Here is a 16,824-nt window from a genome sequence, read left to right on the forward strand (position 1 = left end):
TGCCCCCCCCAGCAGACCAGGCTTTTGTTTTGGACCCTGGAGCAGAGCAGCTGGGGCGCTGCGGATTGGTCCTGCAGCACCTGCTCTGGGCACTATTGGACCAACCCGGCAGCACCCCAGCTGCTCTGCCCCAGGTCCTGATTCAGCCGCTGCTGGTCAGTTTCAGCAGTGGCTGAATCAGGACGCCTGGGGCAGAGCAGCTGGGGTGCTGCTGGGTTGATCCAGTAGCGCCGAGGAGCGGTGCTACTGGAGCAACCCAGCAGCACCCCAGCTGCTCTGCCGCAGGCGTCCCCAAGTCAGCCGCTGCTGAAACTGACCAGCGCTGACTACAGGAAGCCCGAGGCAGAGTTGCTCTGCCCCAGGCTTCCTGGAATCAGCGCTGGTCAGTTTCAGCAGCAGCTGACTTGGGGAAGCTTGGGGTTCTTAAGTTGAATCTGTATGTAAGTCAGAACTGGCGGTCAGTTTCAGCAGCGGCTGAATCTGGACGCCAGTTCCGACTTACATACAGATTCAACTTAAGAACAAACCTACAGTCCCTATCTTGTACGTAACCCGGGGACTGCCTGTACAGTGGTTCGCAACCTATTCGAGCATACGGACCCCTTTTCAATCTATTCAAATTTCACAGACCCCCCCACCCTGGGGGAGGAAAAAAAAAGGAAAAAAAAGGAAGGAAGGATCAGGCCCACCATGGAGGGCTCACTCCTTATTTGTAAACTTTCCACGGACCCCCGGCAGTACCATCACGGACCACACGGGGTCCATGGACCATAGGTTGGGAACCCCTGTACTGGTATATATCTATTTCTCTATCACCCTCCCTCTGTCCTTTCCACTCCAATGCATCTGACACACAGTGTTTTTTACCCACGCAAGCTGATGCCCAAACACATCTGTGAGTCTCTAAGGTTTTTGCAGACACAGACTAACCCAGCTCCCTTTCTGAGACTAAAATTTTAGTTACGTGCCCAAAAGTTAGACGGCTTCTCCAATCTAAGGGTATGTCCACACTTGCCCCCTAGTTCAAACTAGGGAGGCAAATGAAGCATACCGAAGTTGCAAATCAAGTGCGGGATTTAAATATCCCGCGCTTGATTAGCATATTCGCGGCTGGTTGTCATTTCAAAATGCCGGTCGCCTGATTTAACTTGCCGCTTGTAGACGCGGTAGTTCGATTTAAAACCCTTCCCTTGAAATAACTGGTACTCCTCATGAGGGAGGAGGTTAGGGTTAAATCGGGCGACCGGAATTTTAAAATGGCGACTGGCCGTGAATATGCTAATCAAGCACGGGATATTTAAATCCCACGTTTGATTTGCAACTTCAGTATGCTTCATTTACCTCCCTAGTTTGAATTAGGGGGCAAGCATACACATACCGTAAGTGAAGCTTTGGATGCTAGGCAAAAAAATCAGGGTAGTTCTCATTCCTCTTTGATCCCCTGGTGTGGTCCTCCGTTGCAGCAGGGCTGATTTCGGCCTGCACAAAAAGTTTGTGGGTGGAGGAGCTCCTGAGAAACTGGCTGGCATGACCACGGACATCACGGAGTGAAATTCTCAGGCGTGTGTTATGCAGGACAGACAAGAGGCTCACAGTGCTCTTCTGGCATTAAAAATTTATGAATGGCTCCAGCAAAACACACCCTAAAACACCCCCTCCAGCAAAGCCACCCACCTAGGCTGAACACAGCGATGGAAATTCCCCGGGTGTGTGCTGGGGAACTGCTGAGCTGAAATCACCGATGACAGATTATCTGGGTTTGCCTGTGAGTTCCCTCCCACCCTCCCTCCCAGAGGTTAGATCTGTTAGTCATGAACCCTTTCAAAAAACCTTTTACATTTCATTTCTGTCAGCACTTTATTCTCATCTGCCGCAGGTGAGACTCCACCTCCGAGTCTGTTACTTCCGCAGTCATTAGGGCAATCTCGTCGGATGTGTGGGGGCATGTGTACAGCTGGTTTTCTTACCGAGCCCTTCTTCCGAGAGGGATTGTCTGCCAACTTTTCTATGGAAACATCATGAGCCACAACAGCTCCAAAAGCACACCCCACTAGAACAGATGGAAGGAGTTTATAAAAGAAGTGATTTCATTGGTGCTGGCCAAAATACTACACGTGTACCTTGAGGAATGCTGTAGATGGATGATCACGTGGTTAAGAAACTGGACTGAGAGTCAGGAGACTTAAGACTGAGTCTTGGCTCTGCCACAGACTCACTGGGTGACCATTGGCACATCCATTAATCTCTGTGGTTTCATTCCTCCTTCCAATTATCTTGCCTTTTTGGACCGTAAACTCTTTGGGGCCAGGAACTGAGTTACTTTTGGTCTGTACGACGCCCAGTGCAATGGCCTCTGAGCTCACTTGTCTTTTAAGGTGTTTCTGCAAACAGTAAATAAAATAATCAGAATAAGGAACCTTACGATTCTAACTTTGAAATCCAAAGGCCCCCAAATGTGTTTCTTTGGAATTAATTCCATGTTCTGTACTAGCTCACAACACTTTTTATTGGGGGGCAGGATTCTGGACTAGATGCAGTACTGATTCGGAGGCAGAGCAACGTCTATAGCCGTAGGAACATGTGTAAGTTCCAGTGTACAAATTTGCCTATAATTGGTGGGTTCCTCCCCTAAAAAATACCCCTTACCACCTCAAAAATCCCACAATGGTCCTGTAGCAATGTAAGAAAAGAATGGTCTGCCTAGCCCAGTAGCCTGCCTTCTGACAGTGACCAATACCAGATGCTTCAGAGGGAGTGATCAAACCGGAGAAATGATTAAATCATCCATCCCCTACCATCCAATCCCAGCCTCTATTACTCAGATGTGACAGGACACCCAGAGCACGGGGTCACCTCCCTGACGGCCTTGGCTATTAGCCACTGATGGGTCTGTCCCTTGAGCAACTCATCCAATTCTTTTTTTGAATCAAGTTACATGTTCAGCCCTTACAAAATCCCCTGGCAACGGGTTCCAATGCTTGATTGGGCGTGATGTGAAGAAACATGCCCCGATGTGGGTATTAAACCGGTTGCCTCTTCCTTTTACTGGGTAAGCCCCTGGTTCATGTGTTACGCGATGGGGCAAAACTTCTTTATTCACTCCTCCACACCCTCAGTGAGTTTACAACCCTCTGCAATAGCCCGGTCAGTCATCTCTTCGCCATGCGGAACTATCCCACCCTTGTTAATCTCTCGTCATCCGGAAGCTGTGCCATACCCTTAATCCTTTTCGTGGTTCTTCTCTGCACTTCGGTCCAATTCTAATCTCTCCCTTTTGGGATTGAAGGTGACCACAATTGCACGCATGATTTAAACTGGGAAGTGCACCATGGATTTATATTGCAGCACTATGGTATTTTCTGTCTGGGGGTATTTCTTGGTCATCGGGGGCGATGGAACAAGCCTGTCTCTAGATGCTGACTATTAATATTTGTCATTGGGCCTGCTGATGGAGGGAGTGGTGAAATTGCTACTGGGGCAGCATGCAGTGTGCTCCTGGCATCTCTTAGGACTGTCTGGACAGGTGGAAGGGCTCCGAGGTACGCTCCAGACAGCACTGGGAGGGGGTGCTGCAAACTGGACGGCACAGAGAGTCTGCTGCCTTTAGCCCCGCCCCTTCTTCCTAAGGCCCCACCCCTTCCTCCCGAGGCCACGCCCATGCCAGGAGCATGGAGCCAGCCACTGCATCTTGCCCAAGGGCCCAGCCTGGCTGTCGGCTCCCCATTGGTCATGGTTGCACTTGAATCCTAGATCAGGATCGTATTGGGCTAGGTGACACACACAGTAATTAACAGCCGCGGTCCTAAATTGCGTTCAGTCTTAACAGGCACAGGGTGAGTCATCAGCCTTAATTTGCCCAGATCACTCAGGCTGTTTGTGGCAGACCTGGGAAAGGAACCCAGAGTGCCTTCGGTTCTTTAAGCTGCCTCTCACTCATGGTGTAATCTTGGATTTGCCAATTACATGGGCCCGAAAGGACTTTTAATCCAACCTTTTTTCCTCCCCGTTCCCCTTCAAAGTAGAAAAAGGACTTAGACTCTCTTCCTGAGCTCCAGGGCTCCATTAATTGGCTCCCTAGTAAAATTACATGGCATCGGCTGCCTGATCGTGATTGTAAATGACAGCGACGATCAGGTTTACCTTGTGACTTCCCTGGGGAGCTTGCAGTTAGTTTAGTCTGAACTCTGCTGCAGCTGTTCGGGTTCCTTTCTTCACGGCATGCGATGGCTGGACGCAAGCTGCCATCTTTCAAACCTCATTAGCATTAAGGGAAGAGGGAAAAAAACCAACATCCTTTTCTCCTTCCCTTGGCTGACTTTGCAATGTAAGGACAGAGCCTAATTTATGGCACACGTTCCTATTGGCCGTGTCTACACTGCACCCATTTTCCGGAAAAGGGATGCAGATTAGACAAATCGGAATTGCAAATGCAGTGGGGATTTAAATTTTCCCCGCTGCATTTGCATGAACATGTCTGCCGCTTTTTTTTCCTCTTAAAATCAGGAATAAGGGACCTTTCGGAAAAGGCTTTATTTTCTGAAAGATCCCCGTCTAGACTGGCGCTTTTTTCCGGCAAAGCCCCAAGCCGGAAAAAAGCAGCAGCCATGTTCATGCAAATGAAGCGGGGAAGATTTAAATCCCTGCTGCATTTGCAATTCCGACTTGTCTAATCTGCATCCCTTTTCTGGAAAAGGGGTGCAGTGTAGACACAGCCTTTGAGTTTTATACGTCAGACCAATCCCTTCAGTTGTGTTTGCATGAAAAGAGGATTTGAGAGTACAGGTTGATCCTCTCTAGTCCGGCACGCTCTGGTCCAGCAACATCCATGGTCTGACATGATTTTAGTGAGCTGCACGTCCACTTATCATGGGTTTGGCCAAGCTGCTCACGGTCCCATCAAGTTTGTTTACAGCCACCAGGCCTGGCTCAGTGTTCTGTGCTGTTATTTAGCTCTAATTTACCCCTAGATACTCTCTAAGATCCCAGCAAGCAATGGAAGCATTGGTCAAGCTGCTAGACAACAGTGACCTCCCATGGTTCAGCAAATTCTGTGGTTCGGCACCAGTCAGGTTCCAAGGGTGCTGGAGCAAAGAGGTTCAGCCTGTACTCGGGTTTGTGAACATGAGGTCCTCTCTCCCTCACCATGGTAAAGGAGCAACTAATCCCCCCAAAATAGTTAATTATAGCTGATCCATGCATTGCTCAGCAGAGTTTGAAGCATCTTCTACTTCCCATGGGAGAAAAGGCATCCACAGGTCCATCACACTGGTTTGATATTAACCTTTGAGCCGGTCAACATCTTAAAACATCAATGACATTTTAATTTTCAAAAGTCCATCTCTCCTCCAAAGCCAAGCCAAACAGAAATGACAAAAATTCCCACCCCGTGCCTCTGTTTGGATCAGCTCTAGAGTGGATTGGCTTTTTGTTCAATTTTTTTAAAAATCACATTTTGAAATTTCAGAGTTTGAGAAACCGGGAATATTTTCAGGGAGGAAAGTCACGATCCTCCAAGCCTTTCTTCTGAGCATCTCAGGCAGGCAGGGGTGTTTCGATCCTCTTCATTCAACGTTCCTTGGCCCAGATCCTTAGCCCTCCAGCTGACCCACAGGTTATTGTTTCACACTTGAAAAAAGGAGCTAAGCGAGGAAGATTCTCTCACTTGGCACAACGGGCACCTATAAGATACAGGAGGGAATTTCCTTCTCTGAAGTGTTATTGACCATAGGCAGAGCACTGTGCTAGAAGGACAGATGATCTAACCCCACATAGCGTGTGTCCAATAATCTATAGTGAGAGAAGGCTCAAAAACAAAGGGAAAGAGTAAAAAGATGGTAAACGATTGATTAGAGGGGAAGACGGCGTGGAAGAGAGACCAATCTGAAGAAGTGCGTCGTGCCCACAAAAGCTCATGAGAGCCACCACTATTTTACTGCCTAGCCAAGCCTTATACCCACCTACTTCTGAGACCATATTTGATTAAGATTTGACCTCTTGTCTATACTGGGCATTTTATTTGGGGCATTCTGAGCATGGTTGTAAGGGTTTGCATAGATAGAAGATTCTTCAGTCCCTCAAAGGAAATCTGGCTAAATACAGCCTTTGCATGCTAACAAGAGACTTATTGCTAAATCTTCTAACTGAAGGTAAGTCATGTATGCAAACTGATATGAGGTCTAATGTGGCCTCATTCTAACTATTACTACTACCAGGATCAAGCTGCAGAGCCGATTCAAATAATCATGAAATTTCTTTGATTACTCCTGCTTTGCATAAGAAGTTGAGTTTCATCGGTTTTCCTGTAGAAAGAGTTCAGGCGCTTGCTAAGACATGAATGATTATTGACTTGATCATCGGAACTCAAGTCATGGGTCAAAGGTTAATGTGAGTGCTACGGAAAAAGCCACACAGATGCACACATCCATGTTTACGCCTTTCAAACTGCCTGTTCCAATGACCAAGAAACCTCACTGTGCGGTCTTAATAATCAATCACTACATTATATTTTATTTCCAGGGAATACATCACAGGCTAGGTTCTTGCTGCTCTCTGGAGCTGTTGGTGTGGCTCTCCTGCCGCCGTGGTGTGCAAGTTCCTCCTCACAAATGGACAGATCCATCGTTGCTGTGGTGCTGAACGGGACAACACAAAACAGCAGATCCGTAGGTAGCATCTTGAAGTCACTGGGGGGCCGAGCAATCACACACCTGGAAAAGCACCAGAACATGAGAATCCAACAGCTCTGTAAACTCCTTCCACCTTTGCTAAGCAATGCTTCGGGGAGATAGAGTACATCAGCTTTTTGCAATGTCTAATTGCATCTGAAATGTCCTTGTGAATAATTACTGTACCATCCGGAGAGGCCTACTTCTATCCTTCCTTATAACTAGGGACAAGAGACATTATTCTAACAGTGAAGTTAATGGATCATGGGAAGAGATTACCAAGGGATGGGGTAAGTTACAGTGGATGTCTTTCTAAGAGAATTGCTCTAGTTACACCAGCATTCTTGGCTCCTTGCAGGAATCAATGAGTGCGATTCTCTGGCCTTGGTTCTACTGGAGATCAGATTAGAGTATTATTGTGCTCTGTTCAGAGTGTAAAATCGATGCGATCTATGAGCTTGAACTGCCCCACTGCAGCAAGTAGTCACAAGCATTATGATCTCTCATGGTGGCCTCTAGGTAGGCCCCGTAACAACCACAGAGCTAGCTTTATCTAACGGTCTCTGTTCAGGGGATACCCAGAGACGTAACAAGGGTGTGTAGCTTCACTCAAACCTGGGGAGCGACCCAAGACTAGATTATCATAGAGATACAACACTGGAACAGATGGGGCTTCTCTAGTTGAAGGTGAAGGTTCTCATCAGAGCTGCAAGTCAAGACTGAGGTGTTTTGTTAGAGCATGTCGTTAGAGAATACTGTCACTCCTTCGTTTCCATGAGCACTCCCAAAAATTGATTGTCTCTCCTTGCCCGGCTCTACAATAATTGCTGCATTATGATCATGATTGATTAAACTGATCTTTCTGGAGACCTTTCTTGCTCGGCTCAAATTGAGGTACAGAGATCTCAAAATTTCAAAGGAAGAACACTCCCCTATTCTTGTATGGATTGGGCTCTTCTTCCAGACGGTGAAGACCAAAGCAAAGGATTCCAAACCAATCTAGTGCTTTGCAGTAAATGGCTCCAAAGGTATCCTGCAATGAGAGAACAAAAAAAGTGCGCTCAGCTGGAAGGGTTGTTCAGCTCTCTGGTGAGAACAGTTGATAAGTGGAATTTATTATTGGCATTTCTGTAGTATCGAGGAACCACAGTCAGGGACCAGAAACCTACAGTGCTCGGTGCTGTAGAAGCACAGACTAAAAAAGGAGCTTGCCCCATAGAGTTTACACTCTGGCTGTGTCTAGACTGGCCAGTTTTTCCGGAAAATCAGCCGCTTTTCCGGAAAAACTTGCCAGCTGCCTACACTGGCCGCTTGAATTTCCTCAAAAGCACTGACTTTCTACTGTAAGAAATCAGTGCTTCTTGCGGAAATACTATGCTGCTCCCATTCAGGCAAAAGTCCCTTTGTGCAAAACTTTTGCGCAAAAGGGCCAGTGTAGACAGCTGAGATTTGTTTTCTGCAAAAAACCCCGATTGCGAAAATGGCGATCGGGGCTTTTTTGCGGAAAAGCGCGTCTAGATTGGCACGGACACTTTTCCGCAAAAAGTGCCAATCTAGATGCTCTGTTCCGAAAATGCTTTTAACGGAAAACTTTTCCGTTAAAAGCATTTCCGGAAAATCATGCCAGCGTAGACGTAGCCTCCCAGTATATTAAGTGAGGATACTAAGTGGGGATATTGAAAACCCTTGGCCATATATTCAGATCAGATTTAATTAACTTGAATTTTACATACGCCACCTCATCTTCTGTCTCCAAGGAAAAGGTTGAGTTTCAGAACCAGCCAGTAGAGCAGAGGCAGGCAGTAAGAAAGTGCTGGCCCTTCAGCGTTAATCCCTGGCGGCCCGCCGCTATGTTTAGCTGCACCTCTGCAAGTATCGGGGCCATCGCAGCTCTGGTTGGCCTCAGATTGCCAGTCGCAGCTAATGGGAGTGGCGGGAAGTAGTACAAAGCAGGACACCACGTCCCACTGCTCCTATGGGCTGCGAACGGCGATCCGCCTCGTGAGGGTGTGGAATCTCCATCATGGGGGATACTTAAAAGCAAGTTGGACAAACACCTGTCAGGGATGATCTAGATGGTGCTTGGTCCTACCGAGGGATGGGACTTGACGACCTCTCGTGGTCCCCCTCCAGTTCTAGCATTCTATGATGTGCTCTATTAGGGCAGTCCCATGAGCATCTGAATTTGAGTCTTGATCCCACCTCACTGTGAGCCTGAGCTATTTCTTGGGTTAGCAACGTTGTGTCACAGGAGTGGAAATGGTGCTTGTTTCATTGCGTGGCTGTGTAACCCTCAGGACACTTTGCACTTGTGTGCACATGACTTAATACAAAAGGCTGAAGAAGCAGAGCGATTTATTCCGTTGCGCAGGCGTGGTCCAGACCAAGAGCCCTTGCATCTTAGTGGTTCTGGAGCAGGTCTTTGGCTGATGTGAACTGGACAGTTGACAGCCAGCTGAGGATCCGACCACCTGTTGCCAAGCAGTAATGGGAGCTGGCGTCAGACTGCAGTAGGTGATGAGGTTGGATAAGGGAGGAGGTATTTATTGACTGCACTTGTTGACCAACTCGCTTTTCAGTGTGAGCTCATGGAATATTTACCCCTTAAAACACTGAGATATAGGACAAGGAATGGGTTCTCTGGGGAGGGAGTTAAATCTCCATCCCTAGAGGTGTTTAAGTCCCGGCTTGACAAAGCCCTGGCTGGGATGATTGAGTTGGGGTTGGTCCTGCCTTGGGCAGGGGGTTGGACTCAGCCCACCTTGTGATTCTATAACAAGCCACATACATGGTTTAATCTAAAAAAGAACGAGTAGAACACTAGGACTGGAAGGGACCTCGAGAGGTCATCGAGTCCAGTCCCCTGCCCTCACGGCAGCACCATGGACGTAGTCCTGTGGTACCTTAGAGACCAACAACCCCTCCCCTTCCACACACACACCAGTTTAATCTGTTTACACTGCTGCACTGAACAGTAATCTGGGACCCAACTCAGTACTGGGTTTCCATTGACTTGCGGGGAGTTACTTCAAACCGACACGAGCGTGAAGTCATGGCCAAGCCCACAGAGGGCTCCACTCCCAAGATCCGGCAATAACTCACCTGGGAGTCCATTAACAGTCTGTTGGACAGGGGCAGAAGGCCGAGTTTGCACCTTCCTCTGGGTGCCACGAAGCCTATGTTGTTGAAATTGCCACTCAGCATATTCTTCTCTGCCAGCTGTTCCTCCAATTCCGGGCTTGTCCCACCCGTCACCAGAGTCTGGAGCAGAGCCAAGATGTGATGGTTACGGTAGGTCTGGAAAGGAAGGCCAAGCAGACAGGAAAACGGCCAGTTTGTATCAGGCTGACAAAAGCAATCACCCTGTCACTTTAAGAAGGCACTGAACTATGGATCACCTCTAGTACGGAGCAGGCAGGGTTGGCCCGAGCCATTTTGGTGCCCTGCGGCCCAGGCTCGCAGCCCCGCCTCCGGGCGCACGGTGCATGCACGGGTCCCCCCCGGGGTGCATGGGCGGACACATGCGTATATGCTGCCTGGGTTGGGCTGCGCCTGGCTGTGCAGGGCCCTGCGGCCGCGGGGGAAGGGCGCTGCTGGCCGGTGCTGCACGGATTAACACGGCTCCCGCCCTGGGCGGCCACTGCAGCCCGCCGGGAGCCGAGCGCCCCCCCCGTAGGTTGGCGCCCTGGGCAGCTGCCCAGCTAGCCCACCGCTTAGTGCGGCTCTGGGCGCAGGATTATTCTCCACAGCAAATGCTCCAGTGTTTACACTGGACCTGGTCAGAAAGTCTACGTCTACACACCAGTGCTATTTCGGGATACTGGAGGTATCCCTAAACAGCTACTCTGTGTCTTTTGAGCGAGCCCGTTATTTCGAAATATAACAGGCTCACTATTCTGACGTCCCTGTAAACCTCATTGCACAAGGAGTAAGGGACATTTTGGAATAGTGATTTATTTTGAAATAAGTAATGTGCAGACAGCACCAAATTTCAAACTAAGCGATTTTGAAGTCACATCAAAAGAAGATACAAAATCTGCATAGCTCAAATTGAGTATCTTACTTCGACCCATGGTGCAGTATAGACGCACCCAAAAGGAGACTTCTCTCCTCCTTTCCCCATCCCAGAAAAATTAGATGAGAAATTCACTGAATCATGACCAAAAATGAAACCAGCTGAATGAACCAGAAATGGGAAGGAGGGATGGGCAAAATTGAACTGGGTCAACAGAAAATGTTTCATCTTGATTAGGAGCTTTTTTATTTGCTTAAATGCTTGTTGCATTTAAATGATCTTAAAAAAATGTCTAAAGAAAAAGTTGTTTGGAGCCAAAAAAATGGAACTTTTTACTTAAGAAATGTCAAAAAGGGAGCCCATGGGAAAATTTGGAAAATTCTTTTTTCAAAGGTTTTTCAAAACAAGAAATTAATTTGAAAACAACCCTTTTTTGAGAGAAGTTTTGGTTTTGAGGAATCTGTGTTTTCCAATGAAAAAATACTTAGTTGAAAATTTCCCCTCTATCTCTAATTACAGTCTAAATCAGGGGTTGCAAACTCACAGCCCGTGGGGGGTGCAGGGAAGCCTGATCACTTCCCAGCACTAGGTCCCCCTCGTAATCCCCGAGGCTGTATCCCTGGGGGGACTGGGTGCCATGCAGGGGATTGGTTGGGATGGTGACGGGTAGGGGTGGGACTTAGGTGATGGGTTCAGACTTTCCCCCCAGGCTGCCAGGTCTCCTGGGCTGGATTGCAAATATGCTCTGGCCGTAGACGGCCCACGGGCTGTGAGTTCGAGAGCCTTGGTCCAAACAGACAAGTCAGACAAGGGGTGAAACAGAAAACAGGCAGGGGAGTAATGAAAAGACTTGCCTAAAGTCACACTGAGGTCAGTGAGCGACGGAAAGAAAGCGCAAGTCTTCTGATGCCAAGCCCAGTGCCTTAATTATGTGGCTTTTCTTTTTAAGATACGCAGGGCACTTTTGGCACACGGGTGCTCTGTTTTAGAAGAAGCCTGGTGAAAATGAAACTAGCATCTGGAGCTTTCAAAACACCCTACTGACAGAATGATTCATTTACACCAATACACAGTGGGCAAAAAATGCTACCAACTCAGATCCACAAGTTCTGAAACAACACTCTTCACAACATAAGTAACTCCACAAGGAAAAAAACAACAAATGGTCTGGTAGCACTTTATAGACTAACAAAACATACAGATGGTATGAGCTTTCTTGGGCACAGCTGTGCCCACGAAAGCTCATGATACCATCTCCATGTTTTGTTAGTCTATAAAGTGCTACCAGACCATTTGTTGATTTTTTCTGTAAGGGTCCTGGGTGGGGGAGGGATAGGTCCACGGGTCCAGGGTTATTCTGAAGTGAGACTGCTCCTGAGGAATCAGCATTTCCCACATTTCACGAAAGCACGCTGAGCGGTTTCACATATTGTTGGTGCACGTTTTGACATCAAACGGATTCGGTTAGCATACATGGGCGAATGAATAGGATTTGTGTGTCACCCTCGTTCTGTACTTTCTTTGCTCAGCTACACTGTAGGAGCTTGAAAACAAGTTGCGAGATGTGCAAGAGCATACTCACGCAGGCGCGTTTCGGTGTGCGTAACACGGGGCTCCGAGCTCACTGTGAAGGAGCCATGTTCGTGTGAGGAAAGTCAATACTGACTTCTCCAGCTGGTATTTGGTTACAGCCTGCACAGAGCGGATTCCCTTGGAAAGCACTTTACAGGACAGGGCAGACGGTGATCTTTTTTCTTACGTGACTGAACAGTTAGCCAGTCGGCCCATTGACTCCATGCTGGGCACGAGCATTATGGAGAATCCAGAGTAATTGTTGTAGGGGCTGAGCATTTGCAAATCTGGCCCTGCATGAGTTGCCTCCCATCACGCAGGAAGCCTGCGGTAGAGCTGTTCATTGGACTCTTTTCAGTGCCTTATCTGCAAGACCATCCTGTCTCTCGTCTGCCCAGCCCTCAAGTATCAGGTTAGCGCGAGAGCCATTTCTGCGTCACACTTCTGGGAGGGGGTGTATCACTTGACAGAACCAACTGTAGTTGCTTTTCCCACACTGGCTTCGCTAGCACCATCCTTTTCAGTTACAGGAAAACAACAAGCCAGCTCTTTGGCAGTCCCCACCCCCTAGCAACAACGAGTAGTCCTGTGGCACCTTAGAGGCTAACCAAAATATATATTACCATGAGCTTTCATAGGTACGAGCCACTTCCTCCGATGAGTTGGAAGTGGGTTTTGCCCATGAAAGCTCATGATCCTATATATTTTGGTTAGTCTCGAAGGGTGCGCCTACACAGCGCCCTAAACTCGAAATAAGACACGCAATTTGCTCTACACAAATTGTGTATCTTATTTCGAATCTATTTCGAAATAGCTTATTTTGAAAATTGGCACATCTACATTACACCAAATTTTGAAATAATGTGCCATTTCGAGCCATCCCTTATCTCTTGTGCAACAAGGTTTACTGGGATGGCAAAATAGTTCGCCGGTTATTTTGAAATATTTTTCGAAATAATGAGCAGCTTGTGAAGACACGGGGTAGCTATTTTGGGATATCTCCGGTATCCCGAAATAGCTGTGCAATGTAGATGTGCAGGACTACTTGTTTTTAAAGTTTCAGACTAACAGCTACGCCCCCCCTCAACTCAAAAACCCAGGAACGTTCAGCAGCTCTTCACAAAGATGGGAAAGCGACGGTGATATTTCACTGGAGTGCTTTCCTTTATTCTTTGTTCTCGTTCCCGTGCTTCGCTTTTCCCAGCCCTCTGCCTGACACTGAAGCTGCCAAAGAACAATCATGTCTCTTTTCCTTTCCCCCTCCACGTAAGAGCCAGCCGCATTGAACCAAAGACGCTCTCCTGCTGAAAATAAGAGTTGAGTGTTGATCATTCCTGGACTAACTTGGGATCTGAAGCCAGAATGAAATTTTATCCTTTAAGACAGGTCATGCTAGATCTCCAGTTGCTTTTACACTTGACACCAGCAGTCCTTAATTACAGTCAGGCTGACTGACATATCAGTGACTCGCAGGAACATAATACTTTCCCTAACACTGGAACCTTCTTGTGGAAGCATAACTGGCCTTGACACGTTTTTTTTTTTTGTTGGACTGATTATCCCTTCAAGATTTTCACTGTGTATTTATTCAATGTCTCTAAAACTGCTGCCCAAGCAGGATCTTGTTACACCTGCATCCCGGGCAAGTCACGTGTAACATGACTGCGGCACAGAAGGGAGTGGGGGAGGGGATGCGGCACAGTTAAAGGGCAGCCAGTTTGGGAGGTTGCTTATTACGAATCGAGCGGCTGTTTTGCTGACAAACCGTTGGCTTCGCTGCCCCAACCCTTTCCGTCATCCCTGTCACCACCAGGAGTATCACTCACTTCTGTCAGCGATCTGACATGAAACCATCACAGAGGTGGGGACCTGCCATGGTGTCTCTGCTCACCCCATCCCATGTACCATGCTAAACACGCTCGTACAGATACACACGTCCCACAGAGCCACTGCTAATCATTTTTGCAGGTTCAAAACGTCACCACTTTTGTAAGGGTCCTAATCGGGTGTGACTTGCAGACATCTGGATCGCACAGGGACCAAGATGGAGGCAACATATGTAGAAATACAAGCTGAACATCTCTAATCCAGCACCCTCGGGACTGGACTAGTTTCGACCAAGAGAATTTGCCGGACCATGGGAGGTCAATATTGTCTAGTAGTATTATCAACACTTCCACTGCTTACTGGGCTGTTAGAGGACTTTTAGGGGTAAATTAGAGCTAAACAACAGGACTGGTGACTGTAACCAAACTTTATGGGACTGTGGGAAACTTGGCTACACCCATGAAAAATGGACATCTGGCTAAATAGAATCGTACCGGACGATGGATGTTTCCGGACCAGATAGTTCTGGATTAAAGAGATTCAACCTGTAGTTGTACACCTAAATCCCTTTGTAGATTATATACTACCGCTGTGATGCAAAACCCTCTAAAGTCAACAGGACAACTTCTCTTGACTTCACAATCCAGCCCAGTTAATGTCAATGAGGGTGCAAGATGGCCATCCCAATAGAATCAAATGTTCTGTTTGCCCCACCACCGTTATTGCATGGTGGTGGTCATGCAAACATCCCCACACTTCAGCTCAAGAAGGCTCTGCATGCCAGGCTTGGAGGTACCTCCTCCAGGGATGAGCAAGAAGTTTGAGTCTTACTAGGCCATTCTCTTTTTGGCACTACTATTGTGATTTCCAACAAAGGGGCCAAGTGGCATTAAAGGTAGCAATGGTTTGAATTAATCCTTTTCCCTTCATACTTACAGCTGATCTAAACTGTAGTCAAAGAAAATCAGACTCCCAACTATCTTTTACAGCAAGTAAGGATTCTCAGGCTATGTCTAGACTGCAAGCCTCTTTCGAAAGAGAGCGTCTAGACTGCACGGAGAAATTTCGAAAAAGCGGCTTGCTTTTTCGAAAGAAAGCATCCAGTGAGTCTGGATGCTCTCTTTCGAAGAAGCCCTATTTACATTGAAGAACGCCTTCTTTCGAAAGAAGGCGTTCTTCCTCGTAAATTGAGGTTTACCGCCATCGAAAGAAAAGCCGCGTTCTTTCGAATTAATTTCAAAAGAACGCGGCTTGAGTCTGGACGCAGGGGAAGTTTTTTCAAAAAAAGGCTACTTTTTTCGAAAAAACCCCTGAGTCTGGACACAGCCTCAGAAAAACAAACTCTTATGAAAACACTATAAATTAACTGCAGGCAATTTGTATTTATATAGTGTCAAAATGGAGAGTACTAGTAACAGTGCACTCTGAATGAGAAGTCTTGGAATTCATGGTTCTCTGGATTCCCATTTCCTGTGGCAATGAGTTCCACAAGGTATCAAGGCCAAAAGCAGCATTCAAAAGGGAGTAAGCATTTCTCTGGATTGCAAGACTATCTAGAGCTATAAAAGTTAAAAGGATTAAAAATAGACAAGAGCATTGGAAGAGCTATAAACCCAGGGCATAAACCAACCTCCAACTCATCCCACCACTGCCAACAGCAGGGTTTTTTGTGCCTTGCTCTGAAACAGCTGGTGGTGGCTGTTTGCGGAGACAGGATGGGAGCCTTGTTAGATGTAACCCATGTGGCAATTGCTATGTGCCTTGATCAACTGTTCCTGCCCTAGTGAGTGGTTGTTTAGGAGGCAACCAGTCCTAGAGGTCAGTGACGTACTTACAGTGGACAAGAGAGAATCCAAAAAGCTATCGGAGAATATAGTTTCACTAGGAAAGGTGGTGGTAAGATCCAGCTCCTGTCCTGGGGTTTGAGAGTGTCTGCTCGTGTGTTGATCAATGAACTGCACATTTGATGTAGCCTCTGTGGAATGAAGCATCAATCCATCAATCAAAGAAGGAATGTGAAAGTTCAGAAACATAGTAGTTACGAAGCAGAATGGGAACAGAATTAGGACTCATGTCGCTCATTGTCCTGTCTCCTGCACCAGCCAGATCCTATTGCTTAAGAAGAAGGGAGGGGGGGAGAAATGTTTAATGAAGAACCCAAGCGTTAGTGATGTAGCATAAAGGTTCCCAAAGCACTTAAGTGACTTAGGAACTAAAAGGGAGAGGATGAAATCCAATCGCCATGGCAAGTAACATTGAAACTCCCCTGGTTTTTCATTGGCCCAAGATTTCACCCCGAGATATTAAGGGTCTAAGATATTAAGATGCTTTTTCGGGCAGGTTTTGAGTGGTGTGCGACTGGTACCCAGAAGTTGCCTTTGGTAGAGGATAACATTGGTAACGGGCATCCTATTGCTGAGATTGTCAAGTGGCACCCAGCAGTGACCAGAAGTGACCACAGACTTGATCCAACAAAGCCTTTGTGCTAACTTGAAGGCCCTGCCATAAACGCTTCACTGGAACGGGGTGGGGAGTCTAGGCACGGGACAGTTTGTTAGAGGTCGTCCATCAAAAGAAAGCCCCCAGCTTTTGTGTGGGTCTCTGGGTCATGAGAGCATTTGCCTTCCTCCCTTGCCCGAGCCGGCAGATTCCTATTCTATTCTAGGCCACTGAACAGAGACTTGGCACCCTGACAGTCCATTGCCGGTCTGAAACGGTCAGCTCAGCAGTACGTTTTCTCCTCGG

The 16,824-nt window shown here is 47.4% G+C and overlaps 1 protein-coding gene across 4 annotated transcripts in view; it reads right to left on the reverse strand.

Moving 5' to 3' along the window:
• Positions 1-6,735: 6,735 nt before the first annotated feature.
• KCNU1 (potassium calcium-activated channel subfamily U member 1) overlaps positions 6,736-16,824 on the reverse strand; it is an 81,798-nt gene continuing 71,709 nt past the window's right edge. For 2 of the 4 annotated variants that reach the window (XM_075910804.2, XM_089773803.1), the window contains exons 24-26: positions 15,915-16,054; positions 9,768-9,962; positions 6,736-7,698 (exon numbers count right to left, since the gene is read on the reverse strand). In XM_075910804.2, the coding sequence (XP_075766919.2) occupies positions 7,579-7,698; positions 9,768-9,962; positions 15,915-16,054 (455 nt within the window). In that variant the 3' untranslated portion in view covers positions 6,736-7,578. Of the gene's footprint in view, positions 7,699-9,767; positions 9,963-15,914; positions 16,055-16,824 lie in introns of those variants that run through there. The other 2 variants (XM_089773802.1, XM_089773804.1) reach the window with 2 other exon arrangements.

Source organism: Pelodiscus sinensis, chromosome 28 (assembly GCF_052426305.1).
Source record: "Pelodiscus sinensis isolate ZL-2025 chromosome 28, ASM5242630v1, whole genome shotgun sequence".
Taxonomy (NCBI): Eukaryota; Metazoa; Chordata; order Testudines; family Trionychidae; genus Pelodiscus; species Pelodiscus sinensis.